General features: G+C 43.9%; 2 protein-coding genes across 3 annotated transcripts in view; one reads left to right on the plus strand and one right to left on the minus strand.

Moving 5' to 3' along the window:
- wu:fa11c10 (protein FAM110A) overlaps positions 1–1,277 on the minus strand; it is a 43,121-nt gene extending 41,844 nt beyond the window's left edge. The window contains exon 1 of one of the 2 annotated variants that reach the window (XM_061839893.1): positions 1,146–1,277. The gene's annotated coding sequence lies outside the window, so the exon portion shown is untranslated. The remainder of the gene's footprint in view (positions 1–1,145) is intronic. The other variant, XM_061839902.1, reaches the window with a different exon arrangement.
- A 5,566-nt stretch (positions 1,278–6,843) lies between these two features.
- On the plus strand, positions 6,844–13,192 carry LOC133511232 (cytochrome c oxidase subunit 4 isoform 2, mitochondrial). The gene is made up of 5 exons (XM_061839972.1): positions 6,844–6,941; positions 9,564–9,672; positions 11,489–11,656; positions 11,742–11,873; positions 12,980–13,192. The coding sequence occupies exons 1-5, from the start codon at positions 6,939–6,941 to the stop codon at positions 13,111–13,113; spliced, it is 546 nt and encodes a 181-aa protein (XP_061695956.1). The 5' UTR covers positions 6,844–6,938; the 3' UTR covers positions 13,114–13,192.
- The last annotated feature ends 2,595 nt before the right edge of the window (positions 13,193–15,787 follow it).

Genomic DNA, 15,787 nt, shown 5'->3' on the forward strand with positions numbered 1-15,787 from the left:
TTTTTTTTTGGTAGTTCATACAGGTTGGTGCACCGAAAGGTTGACAGGTATGCAGTCGGCCGCCATCTTTGTATTCCCAAAACGCATGGACGTGGTTTACAGGTTGGATTATGGCGGCGTTTTTCCTTAAAGTTAGGCATGTAGAATTAAGACTGGTCGTGTCAGTCATTTTTTCAGTTCCGGTAACATGAAAGATTTTTGGTAAGCCATAAAAGGCTAAGGGCAAAGGAAAGACATGTAACACCGTGACTACCAAGAAAACTTGCATACCACATGGCGCCCGATTTCCGTGACATGTTAACTTTTCCCAAAATACGCTGTGAAGAACTATCATCATATCACAGCAAAAAAAAAAAACTTCTGCATTTTTCATCATAAAAACATTACATTTTAAGTCAGATATATTTTTGGAAATAAGGACTCGCAAAACATGCTAAACGCATTGTTCATTTGTCTCTGTAATGTCCTATTTCAGACAGAAAATTTAAACTCGTTTCCTCGCATTTGAAAATCAAATTTAATTTGCAGAGTTCTGTATTATCAAATTCATCAAAAATTTCACAGAAAATGTGTTTTCTTCCTTCTCCGCTGATGAAGTTTGGGAAAATAAAGCGTTGGCATATCAGGTGAAGCAGAGAGTGAACAGTGAACAACAACCACTGTAAACAAAACTTTGTTCAAGTGAATTAAGCTAATTAAAAAATAAAATAAAATAAAAAAAAAAAAAAACTTCTGCATTTTTCATCATAAAAACATTACATTTTAAGTCAGATATATTTTTGGAAATAAGGACTCGCAAAACATGCTAAACGCATTGTTCATTTGTCTCTGTAATGTCCTATTTCAGACAGAAAATTTAAACTCGTTTCCTCGCATTTGAAAATCAAATTTAATTTGCAGAGTTCTGTATTATCAAATTCATCAAAAATTTCACAGAAAATGTGTTTTCTTCCTTCTCCGCTGATGAAGTTTGGGAAAATAAAGCGTTGGCATATCAGGTGAAGCAGAGAGTGAACAGTGAACAACAACCACTGTAAACAAAACTTTGTTCAAGTGAATTAAGCTAATTAAAAAATAAAATAAAATTAAAAAAAAACCTTTACAATCAAACTTTAACAGTGTCAAAGTAAATCTTTCTAACTTACCTGTGGAATGTTTTCTCACAGCCACAAAATGGGCGATGAACATGTCGGCATGGTTGTTTTGGGAGTATCAAGATGGCGGATGGCGACTTCAGTTTTGGTGGCCAATGAGCATTCGGTCTTTTTTTTTTTTTTTTTTTTTTTAAAGATCAGTGGATGTGGCCCGTGACAAAAATGAGCCTTGGTCTGACAAAAAAGAAAAAAGTGATATGGTAGATCCTGAGTGAACCACTCGTCCCCACAGTGACACACACACACACACAAAGTGACTGATCTGACAATGCTTGGGTTTTACTGTTTGCATCAAATGCTGCTCATTACGCTTTCGTCAACTGATGCAATAATTGCGCCGCCATTGGAGAAGTGACTTTGCCAGTCGGATCCCGGAAGAGCTGGGGGATGCATTTCACAAGCAAATGCACGACGGTGGCTTTTGCCAGCCCGGAGCTGCTGCCGCTCTAAGCCAATTAGAGGCAGGAAAAAGTGAAGCATGCACAGCAGGGGGGGGGGGGGGGAAGAAGAAAAAAAAAAAAGGCCACCTCGCCAAATGGGCTGTAATGGTATTGCCTATTTTTAATAAGAATGTGCAGTTCGCGCTCGTGCTGCCACTTGCCTGTGCCTTTCATTCGAAGTCATGCAACTGTGTGTGTGAGTGGATGCCAATCGGGGGATGGGGTGGGGGTACAAGCCCACCGACACGAGACAAAAGCAGCAGAATAGAATGTGGTGGCGGATGCGGACCGATTAGGAAGAGAAGGGAATAAGGGGGAGGGGCGCGGGGGTCCGTCGTTAGCGTGGAAGTGATGGGAGGGTGACCCAGTTCCGCATAAAGACTATTGGACTAACACACACAAATAAACACATGCATAAAGGTGCACACTCCGCAGGAAGTACACGGGCACCTCGTCGGGTCACTTCCTGCAACCTACATTTTACATTTTGCATTTTGGGTGAAAAGCCACAGCTGCGTCGCATGACCTTTAAAAAATAAAAAAAAAATGAAAAAAACCTGAATTTTGACCCACTGCTTATTGAAAACTCAAATGACAATCAATCAATCAGACGAAATCCACATTTTTATCCGAACAGGTCATATAAAATAGATGATTTCAAACGTTTAGCATGAGAAAATGAACCGTTAAGCTGCAACGGCTTGGTTGATGGTGTGTGTGTAAAGCTGCCCCCGCCCCAGGTGAGACAAGGCAACCTCCAAAAATACTCTCGTTTTGGAAGCCCGTACGGTACCTCGGGCCAAATGTTTGCAACATGTCGATATTTGGACTGCTCGTGCAACACTGAATGGCCACCATGTCTCTGGCAGAAAAACTTCGATGGGGCTCCTTTCTTGTCGTACACAAAACAACGTGACGGTGTTCTGTTCTGTTGTGTTTCTTAGCAGAAATTAAACTCGCTTGTTGCTTTTTTTTTTTTTTGAACAATAAACGTTGGAGGGACTTTGAACTACGCGGGGGGGGGGGGGGAAGATTGCCCTGACAATTAAAATGTATTTTCTAAAATTGATTATTTACTACACGTTATGACAAACTGATGCTAGGTCATCACACTACCACTTTAACAGATACTGGATAGTTGTACATTTGTCTCATATTTCATGCTGCTCCATTTCAGGCTTCATTTTCTGACTGACTTCTTGCCCCTGCCGATTTTCCCCGGAGTGTGTGGGGGTCAGAGGCCGCTTCATTTCTGCCACCTCCTGTTCTGCGTCCTGTTGTCTCTTCAGTGCCACCGTCTCAAATCCGTGCATCATGGCTGACCTCATCACTGTTTTATAAACTTTGGCCTTCATCCTAGCGGAGACTCTTCTGTCGCGTAGAACACCAGACACCTTCCGTCAACTGTTCCATCCCACTTGGACCAGTTTCATTGCTCTGTATTTTTGACCAAGTGTTTAAAGCTGTCCACCCTCGCCATCTCTTCTCCCTGGACCCTCACTCTTCCCCCTCCACCCCTCTAATTCACGCACACATCTTCTCTTTTACTTCGGCTACTCTTCATGCCTCTCCTTTCCACTTTGCATCTTTGTAATTGTTCCTCCGCCTGCTCCCTGCTTTCACTGCAGATCACAATATCATCTGCGAACAATGCAATGACGATATTCAAACAGCCCATACAGTTGTTGGAGATCATGCTACAGCCATGACGCCACCCCCACTAGTGCTCTACGCACAACAGATTGAATCATCATCACATGGCAGCTGCGCCAATGCCCCACATTCAACATGGCCAGCACACAGGCATGCTAGGCAAGTCTTTTGGAATTGGATCTAGTCATACTGCTGAACAAAGGTTGGAAACGGGGGTAGGACGAAATGGAACAGTCCTGAAACGGCTCAGGTCGTACCTGGAGGAAAGGACCTCCTTAGTTTGGAACCATTGGAGGTGCAATGACCTCTACGTATATCCAGTCTCTGAGTGACTGGCGACCAGTCGAGCGTGTTCCCTGCCTCTGGCCCAAAATCACCCGGGATAGGCTGGAGATCAACTGTGACCCTAAACAGGTCAAGCGCTTCAGAAAATTGATTTCCTGGTATGACAATTTCTGCGTCTCCCTTGTCACAATAAAAAGACAGAAGCGAAGGGAACACCTGGCCGACGTTTCCCCAAGAGAGATGGAGCGACATCTCCAATTCTAATAGGATGGAAGGAGGACAAATGAGGGGACGAGAGTGGGCTGAAAACCTGCAGGCGGTGTCATAGAAAGAGTGAGAAGGAGCACATTTGGGATTACTTGCAGCGTCACGCTTCTCGGCTAATTTGCATAAATGAGCAACGGACGCGTGTCCCGACAGCTGCCATCTACGCTGCCTGGCGCAACATCTTATGAGACAGGTAAAAACGCATTCAAAAGACAATTCCGTCCCCTTTGAAGTGGTCTGCTTTGGGGGGAAATATGACGCATTCCAGCTACCTTTTATTTTTTCGTTTGTTCGTTTCCTCTAAAACTGGAGCGGAACTGATTGGGCGTCTTAGGTCCAGTTACAGATGCTGGCCGACAAGCCAAGTGCACTTTAACCCTAGAGAACTCATGGGATCACAATTTTAAAATTATTAATCAACATAACATGCATGCAGGTCTTTTTTTGGGGGGGGGGGGGGGAACAAAGTAGTTACATTTCATTTTAAAAATGACATACTAAATTATACTTATATTCTTGGTTTTTTGTTAGAATGCATTTTGAATGCTGTTTTAAATGCTATTAGAATGTTTTAATGCTGCCTTTTTCTTTCCATCTTTTGTGATTGCTGCAGGAAGATGGGTCAATTAAAAATTAGTTCAATTTTTGTGACTAGTATTACTTTTGATGAAGACTGTATAAAGTGATGTGTTGTAAAATATTCTAGGATTTGATTGGAATTTTGTCAGCGCAAGATGTCATCGTGGATTTATTTGCAACGCCACAGGATCTCAAAACTGTATAATACTGCCACCTCGTGGACAAACATGGAACGCGAAGGCAGCCTCGATGTTGAACTATATTAATATAACAAAATATCACACAGCCATAAGCATTCAGAGGCGTTGCTGTGACAATTTGGGTGCTGCCCATCTCTTCAGATCTTCCTTGACGTGGTTCCAACACCTCCATCGGATTCCAGCTGTTTGATTTTTTTTATTGGACTTGACAAGAGAAGCCACCCACCTGTCAAAATAAGACCTTCCAGTCACATCAGTGGATGTCAGAGCAAATGACAATCATGAGGTGAAAGGAACTGCCTGAAGAGCTCAGAGAAAATCGTGCCACGGCACAGATCGACTGCACTTAAAGTTACGAAGAGTGTCGTCAATAATCCTAAAATGAAATCTGTTTGGGACAACGAGAACCCTTCCTAGAGCTGGCAAATCGGAGGAGAGGAGCCTTGGTGAGAGACGCAAACAAGAACACAAAGATCACTGTGGCTACGCTCCAGAGATGCAGTCGGGAGATGGGAGAACATTCTAGAAAGTCAACCACCACTGCAGCAGACCCTCCACCGGTCGGGGGCTTTATGGTAGAGTGGACCGACGGAAGCCTCATTTCGGTACAGGATGCTTGAAAGCCTGTTTGCTGAAAAACACCCGAGAGACTCCCAGATGATGAGAAATAAGATTCTCTGGTGTGATGAGATTTGGCCTTAATTCTAAACCAGCCCAAAACTGTCCCAACAGTGAAGCGTGGTGGGGGCAGCATCACGCTGTGGGGGCGTTTTTCACCTGCAGTTTAATTCAAGTGCTTCTTTGTTACTTTGTTGTGCTTACTTTTCCTTGTTCCTTTTTTGGAAATTGAATATATTCTGAGATTCGCTGCACTTGGGTCCTCCACATTTTTGCCTTGGATTCCTCCTAACAAAGAAGAAGAAGAAGAAGAAAAAAAAAAACTTAACGCACCGCGCCACCATCCATCCAACCACTATATTTCACAATATCCAAGTCACTATATTTAGAGACGCGTCTAATATTTAAATTCTCTCTCATGTAGTTAAATATGGTTACCAAAATATTGGTAACAGTTCTTAATATGATGCAGTGCAATTATGCTTCACCGCAAACTACAGTTCATCCATCCATCCATTTTCTTCACCGCTTATCCTCACAAGGGTCATGGGGAATGCTAGAGCCTATCCCAGCTCAACGGGCAGGAGGCCGGGTACACCCTGAACTGGTTGCCAGCCAATTGCAGGGCACATAGAGACAGACAACAGCCGCACTCACAATCACAACTTGGGGCAATTTAAAGTGTCCGATTAATGTCGCATGTTTTTGGGATGTGGGAGGAAAACGGAGTGCCCGGAGAAAACCCACACAGGGACGGGGAGAACATGCAAACTCCACACAGGCGGGGCTGGGATCGAACCCGGGCCCTCAGAATTGTGAGGCCAACACTTTACCAGGTGATGCACCGCCCTGAGATATAACAGTAAAGGTGATATTCAGTATTAAGGTGGCGCTTCGTCGCTACAGTATTTGGCAGAAATAACTCAACATGAAGTCCAAGGAAGTCTCGGTGCAAGTGAATGAAAAGCAATCTACGGCAAATGTGCAACAGACCAAGAGAAAGAAACTACCGGAAAGCTTTTTGAAAGACTCCAAAAACATGTTCATCTTTGATTTCATTTCCGTTATGGTGGTGTTTAGTATATTGTAATTATGTCGAAAACTCGGGAGCCATTTGCCTGCTTTCAGGTCATCATCCTTGTCTGACCCTTTTCAGGCGCCTCCCCTTTTTGCTCGGGCTGCACTGCCGTTGGCCAACTAGCCACTCCCCCCCCAAGCCCCCCCCCCCCCCTTTCCCTTCAGGCATTTTCCCTTTGGGCTCCAGGCCAGACCTTTGAAAATCAAATAAAATAATATCTCCAGCCAGCGTGTGACAGTAAAGTGTTGTATTTGCTTTCCGTAAACATTGACTGCACATGTAATACAATCACGGTCATAAAAAAAAAAAAAAAAAAAAAAAAAATGAAGCAGTGAACTAACTCCTCGTGTCCTTATATAACCTCCCTTCTCCACAAAGTGAGCAGTGCAAAAAAAAAAAAAAAAAAAGCTTTCTGTAGTTTTTGCAATTTGCTGCATGCAATAAACATACTTCTAAATTTCCCACAGGCATAACATTACTATTAATATTACAATGAATATTACTACATATTTCTTTGAACTTCTTTTGCAACTTGGGCCGGTCCAGGCTGTGTTTGAGACCTGCCCACTTGTTGCTTCCCCGTCATGCGTCCCTGTCAGCCAAACACAGGCGACACAGGAGGCACGAGAAGCGGCAGTTTCCACGCAGGATTTGCACCACAACCATGGTGAGTGTCACCATTCCGATCTTTTTTTTTCCCAGTTGGAACGCTTGGCAACAAAATGAGGGGAAATGAAACGTCTCTTTTCCTCAATTTCACCACTGCGGAGCTCTTCGGAGAGGGGAGTGTGGCGTACGTGCAGCCACCGTGGTAAACAATTCAGGGAATTCATGATCTGCATCAGTCTTCCCATAAGAAAAACAAAAGTCATTTCTCACTGCAGATGTGAAATCTGTGTGGAAAAGTCCGTCATTTGTGCCAATCGGCCTTCCCATTTTGCCTTTTGACGTTGGCCCGCTCTGCAGGCATGCTGCCGTCGTCTTTTAGCACAACTTTTAGAAGGTCAGCTTGTACTCCAAATTTGACAGGCTGCCAGTTTCCGCCATTTTCACTTTCAGTGGCCGCCGCAAGCAACACGTGAAAACAACAACAATGGTTACCTTCTTGAATGAGGACGCAAAGGGAACCTTCACGGCGCGGCTCACTTTAAAATAAAATAAGATCCAGCAAAAGCAAAGTAAACATGAGCTGCTTTATTATTAACAACTTCGTGTGTACAGCTGCCACTCACTTGGGAGATGACACATTTCAGGTCCACCCAGCCATCCATTTTCTATGCTGCTTATCCTCACAAGGGTCACAGGGAGTGCTGGAGCCTATCCCAGCTGTCAATGGGCAGGAGGCGGGGTCCACCCTGAACTGGTTGCCAGCCAATCGCAGGGCACGTGGAGACAGACAAACAGCCGCACTCACAATCACACCGAGGGACAATTTAGAGTGTCCAATTAATGTTGCAAGTTTTTGAGATGTGGGGGGAAACCGGAGTACCTAGAGGAAATCTACGCAGCCACGGGAAAAACATGCAAACTCCACACAGGCGGGTCCAGGATTGAACCCAGAACCTCAGAACTGTGAGTCCAACACTTTACCAGCTGATCCACCGTGCCGCCCCCATTTAAGGTTCTTTTTTAAAATACTGAAAGCATGTTAGGCTGGTACTTAGCACGTTTTTCATTTATGGAGTTTGCATGCTGCAGGTACTCCGGCTTCCTCCCACATTCCAGAAACATCCATGTTAGGTCCTTCGGGGATTCCAAATGACCAAGGCGTGACTGCGAGAGCGCGGATGTTGATCATTATGTGCGCTGCAATTGGGTGGCGACCAGTCCAGGGTGTAGCCTGCCTCTCAGCTAAAGTCAACAGGGGATAGGCTCCATCACATCCGTGACTTGAATGAAGATAAGATGTGTATGAAAAGGAATGGGTGGGTCAACATTCACAAATTAAGCTTTTCAGTAACTTGGGGGGTAAACTCATACAGTAGCCTTACAGCAAAGAAAATATGTATTTGAACACCCTGCTATATTACAAGTTCTCCCACTTTGAAATCATGGAGGGGTCTGAAAGTTTAATCGTAGGTGCATGTCCACTGTGAGAGAGATCATCTAAAATAAAAAATCCAGAAATCACAATGTATGATTTTTTTTTAACGATTTGTGTGATACAGCTTCAAATAAGTATTTGAACACCTGTCTATCAGCTAGAATTCTGACCCTCAAAGACCTGTTAGTCCCCCTTTAAAAGTCCACCTCCGCTCCATGTATTATCCTGAATCAGATGGACCTGTGTGAGGTCGTTAGCTGCACAAAGACACCTGTCCACCCCATACAATCAGTAAGACTCGAACTTGTAACATGGCCAAGACCAAAGAGCTGTCCAGAGACACCAGAGACAAAATTGTACAACTCCACACGGTTGGAAAGGGCTACAGAGAAATTGCCAAGCAGCTTGTTGACAAAAGGTCCACTGTTGGTGTAATCACTTCAGATGACTTTGAGGGAGAGGTGGGGTACACCCAGAAGTGGTCGCCAGCCTATCACGGGGCACATAAAGACAAATTATCATTCACACTCACATCCACGTGAGGTCAGTTTAATGTCTTCAATTTATATGACATGCATGTTTTTGGAACGTGGGAGGAAACCAGAATACCCGGAGGAAATCCACACAGCCATGGCGAGGACAAGCAAAAGACACACAGTCGAGGTCGGATTTGAACCCGGGCCCTCAGATGTGTGAGGCAGAGATGCTCACCGGTTCCCCTGTTCCGCCATAGCTGTACAACATATTGCTCGAGCGTCATCTGGTGGCAAATCTTGGCGCCAACATCTTCATTGAGCTGAGAGGAGCGTCTTCATTTTGTCAGGCCACATAGCTTTGCCTTTAAAAAAAAAAAAAAAGTGATATGCTGCCATCTTGTGGCGCCTTGAAAAGTTGCAAACTTTTTGGGGCGGGTGTCAATCGCTGCCATCAAAAGTTTTGGAACGCAGAGGTTTTCATTCAAGAGTGGCAAGTTTTGTTGAGGCCTGAACACACTCAAGACCAGCCCTCATATATCAGAGATGAATGCCATATTTGGAAAATGCCGTTCATGTTTAACTTTGGCAGTTTAGGGGGGCACGGGGGGAACACTATGAAAGTTTATTTTAGGAATGGTAAACTTAGTGAAAATAATATTACAATAATGGTATAATGTTATTTTTGTGATTATTTTTAAGTTCTCATTGTTGATTTTTTTTTTTTTTGCAATTTATTAATTGCAGCTTTGTATGCACTCCATGTTTCCAGATGCTGGGCTTGAGAGTGGGGGCGGCAGCAGCAGCAACACGGTTCCTCGGAAGGCGCGTGGCGGCAATTGCGACCCCCAGCGGTGCCACCATGGCGAGTCACGGTCACGGTACAGTATCATGTTTGCGTCTACTTGTAGGAGGTGGGGAGGAGTTCTAAGAATGAATCGGCTCTCCGGCTACTCAGTGCCAACCTTTGCAACTTGTCTCAACTGAGCCGACCCGAAAAGGCCAAATCATAAGACGTCTGTGCCAGTGTACTGTTTACCTTTGCCCTTTCACAAATCGCCATTTACAAAATCTGTTGGACATACCTACAACCCTAGCCACCAGTGCCCGTTCTTCGACGCCATGTTAGCCGGGGAGTAACGAGCGCTGACCACTCGCTGGTAGCCGGCCGGGGCTTGACAACTAACACCAGCAAGATGGGAGAGTCCAGTAGCGGTCCAACACGTCAGCGAGGACCCATGTAGGGTTGACGCTGAAGCTTTTAGTTTCAGTCCACACAAAAAAAAATTCAAGTCTACATGTTTCTTGACATAGTGACACCTGTTAATCAATTCAATTATTGATTGAAAAATATTCAGACTGCCAAATGTCACCATATGTGACATGGAATTACATATTATAAGAGGATAACCTTAACCTTCACATCCATTCGCAATACATATCCCACAGTAGGCCTACTGTAAAAAGTCACCCAAAGTAACAGAAGTAGTTCAAGGTCCACTGTCATGAAATGGATGATTTTTAGTATGTTATGAACGAAAAAAACGGCAGCCCGTATGAACCCAGCTGTTTTTTTCCCCACCACAAAACGTGATTTTGACATATGTGGCTTTTTGTAACTCCCGCTATGAAAATCCTCTCGTGGACTGAAGACGGCTTCCGCAGGACTTGTGGATCACCACCGGCCTATTCGACACGGCTTCGGCCAGGGTGGCCCGTCGCTGCGCCGGGCCGCGGTGTCTCATCTCCGCCATGGAAGTGTATCGGACGAGGAGGCGGTTTGCTCGCCGCGCGGTCGTCGTCACTCGCGAGCAGGCGGTGTTGTTTTTAATCAACGGCGCACTGAGGTGGATCAAGCGGGGAGGTGGTTTGGCCGTGATCCGCATATCATCTAAATATGGCTCGAAATGAAAGGGTAATTTTGCCCTGTTGTGAGAGCTTCCATGTCAGAAGGGGCATGCTCGTCTCCCATAGTAGGGTCCACCGCGTGTTTTCAATGGCAAATGTCTCAGTGTGACGTCACGGACTGTAGATGCAGAAAATTTGGCGACCACTTGGATGTCAAATGACACTTCCACAACTTTGGCATGGATGACATGCTCTCCGCACATTTATTTTGTTTCGTATAGACATTGAAGTGAATAATATTATATGTATTTTTCATTTCAACATCTATTTTAGAATGTTTATAGGGATGACACTTGGTCTTTAAGCGATACTGTAGTATGTAACTTGCTTCCCCCCTAAGCTTGGATTCAGCATTCAAGGGGGAAAAAAAATGAAAAATGATGAAGTATTTAATGATCACTGCAATTTATATTGTGACCGGAGCAAGCTTTTATGACTCGACTCAATGTTTTACCCCGCCCCTCCCCCCATAGTGACTTGTACACGTGACTTACCCCATCTCTGTAGTTCAGTTCCACTTGTCTCGTAACAGCCACACCGAAGTTTCCGTTGAGCTTTGGGATGTCGCAAAAGCTCCGAGCCTCCTTCGCTGACAATCTGCACGCACATCCCCACACGCAAAACACGAGGGTGACATTTATTAACGGAAACTGGCATGACTTGTGGTCTTACTTGTATTAACTTTTACAGATTTTCAGTGTCCTAAGTGGTGCTGACAATGACTGATGACTTTTTTTTAGGTGGTAAACTATTTGTGGTGTTAAGTAACCCTCGGCTCCTGTGTCACAGCTGACGTGAGCCAAACGGCGGACATGTCCAAGCCGATGTACTGTGACCGTGTGGACACCCCCCTGCCGGACAGGGCCTACAAGGATGAGCTGAGTGCTGCTGACAAGAGCCTCAAGCAGAAGGAGAAAGGGCCCTGGAACCAACTGACCAAAGAGGAGAAGATAGCCCGTAAGCTCCAAACCGGTCCACTAAATCAAACCACAAATCCAGTAACTCACTAAATCCTCCCTGAACCCGTTCAAACGTGGCGCAGTGTACCGCCTGATGTTCCGTAAGACTTACCCAGAAATGAAGCAGCCCACAGCGGAGTGGAAGACGGTCATGGGGGGAGTCTTCATATTTTTGGGCATGACCGGTCTGGTGGTCTGGTGGCAGTCCGTCTATGGTGAGTTTAGATCCGCTCATCATTGTCACGCCCCCCCCCCCCCCATAACATGCTGAGTGTGACGAACATCATTAAATCCAAGTCGCCTACAGGTCTCTGGTGTACTGGGGCCATCTAACCGTCCATGTTATTAAAGGACAGGGCAGTTTGGCTCCATGTTGTCCAAAGGTGCAATTTCGCTCAAAACACGAGTCCATTTTTGCCAATAACGTTATTGCAACCAATAAAATCAGAGATTCATGTCACCGTTTATGGGGAAGCTTTTAAGTTCATGGGGATTTTCTTATGTTGCATGAGTAGGCAGAAATATTTTACTTTTGGGGGTTAGCTTTACTTTACTTAAACCATGTATTTTTTATTTTTGTGAGTCCAGTTGGTCTTTAATTGTAATCTGTTCACATTTTACCGTAATTTCCGGCCTATAAACCGCAACTTTTTTCATACGCTTTCAACCCTGCGGTTTATGTGGGTAATTTGTGCATTTTTTCCCAAACGGCCGCAAGGGGGCAAACGAGCGGAAAAGGTAAGAGTGAGACGGGTGGAATATATGTGCCGAGGAAGTGACTTTTACCGGTCCGGCCCTGTTAGCTCTGCGCTAGCGTGTTACTGCTGTGTCTCAGTGATTTTTACCAGTATGTTTTTTTTTTTTTTAAACTGGGCAGCTAGCGTGGTATTTCCTTTACAAGTGTACTGGGTGAGGCATCTAACCAGGTGCGCTCTGTAGGATGGGAATTTCAGTATTTATTTTGGTCCCGGTGTTGGAGTGTAAGTGGTTAGTGACCATCTGCATCACTGCTTCTCAGTTCTTGAATTTGAGGCATCAAATTCGGCCTGTGGCCTTCCTGTGTGGAGTTTGCATGTCCTCCCCATTCTTGTTGGCTCTCTGGGTCATCAGTCTTCCCTCCCACGTCTAAAGAAAAAACATGCTTTTTTTTTTTTAACTTTCATTTTCATTGTTAAAGACTAGTCCAAATTGAGATGGTCAGAGACTTCACAGACAAATGAGACCGTAGCTTACTGCCTACTGTGCCCATTTTTGAGGGCCAAATCATGTTGAAGTTTTTTTATCATTAAAATTAATGCTTGCTATTTGAATGTGTCTCCAGTCTACCCACCGCAACCCCGGACGTTTGATAGAGAGTGGCAGGCCAAACAAGTCCAGAGGATGCTGGACATGAAGGTGAGCCCAGTGGAAGGTTTCTCCTCCAAGTGGGACTATGAGAAGGGCCAGTGGAAATGAAGTACATGAAGCAGAAGCACAACCTCAGTGTCTGCACCTTATAACCATACAAGAATAATAAAGTTTGATCTCCGTCCAACTTTTGAGTGAGTTTCAAACATTTTGTTCAATGAATAAATGTTTTCATGCATTTCTTTTGCTTTCGGCTTGTCCAGTTAGGGGTCGCCACAGCGTGTCATCTTTTTCCACGTAAAACTATCTCCTGTCCTGCATCTGCCTCTCTAACACCAACTGCCCTCATGTCTACGGCTCTATTTGCAGTGTATATTTTAAAATAAGTTACTAGTGTATTATTACAATAAAATGACTTGTGGAGGAATAGACCTGATAGCGATTTGAAGCTCCGCCCACTTAGCCAAGTCCCACAAGCTTCCAAAATGGCGACTCAAGAGAACAGGTTTGAAGCCGATTCTCTACCGCGTATTCCAGATAATATTGGGGTATATTTTTTGCCAAATGTGTCAGACTTGTCCATGAGAGTTCTACAGAGAGCTCTCAACTATTTGACATGTCGACAGAATTAAGATTTTGGACGGATCAGGACGCAATGTCAGAGTTACAGCGAAACGTTGGCGATCGATGCAATAAAAGTTTGACGCCTGACAAACGTCATATTGAAATCCAACAGGATAAAATTGTGGAATCGCCCTGCGTGTGTAAAGCAGGGTGAGTAATTTTTACTTGGAAAGATCATGAGTAATATTTTAGTCTTTAGAAGTGCGTTAGGGTCGATTTTCTACAAGCGCATTTAAACAATGGTGACAGTCAGTACTGTAGTCACCAGATGAAAAATTTGACTTGGCTCGTAATCAAACCCAGTGCTCGGTCTTAACCCATTCATGGCAGGGTCGCAATTTTTTGCCTTCTTGAGATAAAAGTCTCCTAACAGGCCAAAATAAAGGAAATACTTATTTTTCGTTTAAACAAAAGCCAAAAAAGATGCACCCTCTCGCGGGCAGCATCCCAAAACTGGGACGGGTAAGTTATCAGTTCTGTGAAGTGGTACATACTACAGATATGTTTATTAATTCTTATTGTAGAACGACAATTATGCATTATTAATACTGATGGAATAGCATTTTGAAGACAAACTTGGTTGCATACTGACCTTTCTCTCATTCTTCTCTTGGAAAACATGTCATGTGTATTTGAGGAAGCCATGTTGGGTCAGGAAGGAAAGGGAAATAACTCCGTGCTAACTTTTACCGATGGGTTATCCTCTCCTGATACCAAATTATGGCTTCAGATTAAGACACTTCAATATTTTGATATACTGAACTGAACTCATGCGTGAAAATCATGTCGTCCCAAAAATTGGACGCTGCCCACGAATGGGTTAAAAGTCTGATGTGACACAAATAGGTAAATAGACATTTCTCTTGCATGGCAGCGCGCATTTACGCATGCCTTACCGACTCTTTGGCATAAAACATGACACACTTCATTCAGCAGGTCAGTGATACGCTAACAAAGTGAAAGTTGTTCTTCTGTAATGCATAAAGCACTGATAATAATGAAATCAAACTCAGAGAAGATACTTCTCCCTCACTTACCTTCGAACATACAGCCTTGTGTTTGTTGATATTGTTCATATTTAGCTGTACGTGTGGTCTCCCGTGAGCCATAATCTATCGTAGACACTTCGTCAACTGTGTTTTAGGCTTTGGAAAGTGAATCAAACGGCCCCTTGTAACCTCGCCGGATATCTTTCATCAGAATTGCACGTTTCCCCAAGCGCACCTGAGGACCATTTTGTTCGTATCATTAACTTTTCAAACCGCACGCGACTGACAACCAGCATTGCTTGTGGGACATGACAAGACGGGGCGTGTCAAGCCAGGGGTTAAGACAATGCGGGTATCTGATTGGCTATCATTGCATGAGTGATTGACAGGTCGGAAAGGTCCATTGCAAGAACAGTGCAAAGCAGCTCACGACCACCCCACTCCCATCATATTTGACTTATTTCCTTAAAGGGTGTGCCATATGTAAACCAGACACACCCCTTCCAAAAATCTTAACTTTCATCTCATAAAGCCACATAATATTCTCCAAAAAGTCGTGGGAGTATTCAGATTATTATTTTTTTTTTTTGTTGCCAAAGTAAGACGATCTTTTATTCTTTTTGGTCAGCAGTGGTTGTCGCCTTGGAACTCAGCTATGGATTCCATTTTGGCCCATTTTCATCATTATTGTCATGAGCAATGACCTTAACTGAGGTAAGGGAGGCCTGGTGTTCTTTGAAAGCTGACCCGAGTTTCTTCGTGGCCTCCTGGATGAGTCTTTCCTGTCCTCTTGGGGTAATCTTTGTAATCTTTTGGGAAGGTTCTCTACGGTTTCATGTTGTCAAAACAGCTCTCTGTGGTTTGCTAGAATTCTAAACATCTAGAAATGACCTCTGTAACCCTTTCGGATTTTAATTTATTTCTTGACTGTACGGGAATTTCTTTGTACGGTATCATTTTTACATTTTGTAGAACTTTTGTCCAACTTGATTTTGTCATACAGATTTTGTCTGATTATTTATTGACGGAACAAATCTAAGTAGAGTCAAACTAAATTAATAATAACCACCATTATTTCTGGATTTAACAAGAGGGTAATTATATTTCACATTAGGCCAGCTAACTACTTTTTTTATTCCTTAATAAATGAAACCCTCATTCAAAAACAT

The sequence above is a fragment of the Syngnathoides biaculeatus genome, chromosome 2, assembly GCF_019802595.1.
Source record: "Syngnathoides biaculeatus isolate LvHL_M chromosome 2, ASM1980259v1, whole genome shotgun sequence".
In the NCBI taxonomy this organism is placed as follows: Eukaryota; Metazoa; Chordata; class Actinopteri; order Syngnathiformes; family Syngnathidae; genus Syngnathoides; species Syngnathoides biaculeatus.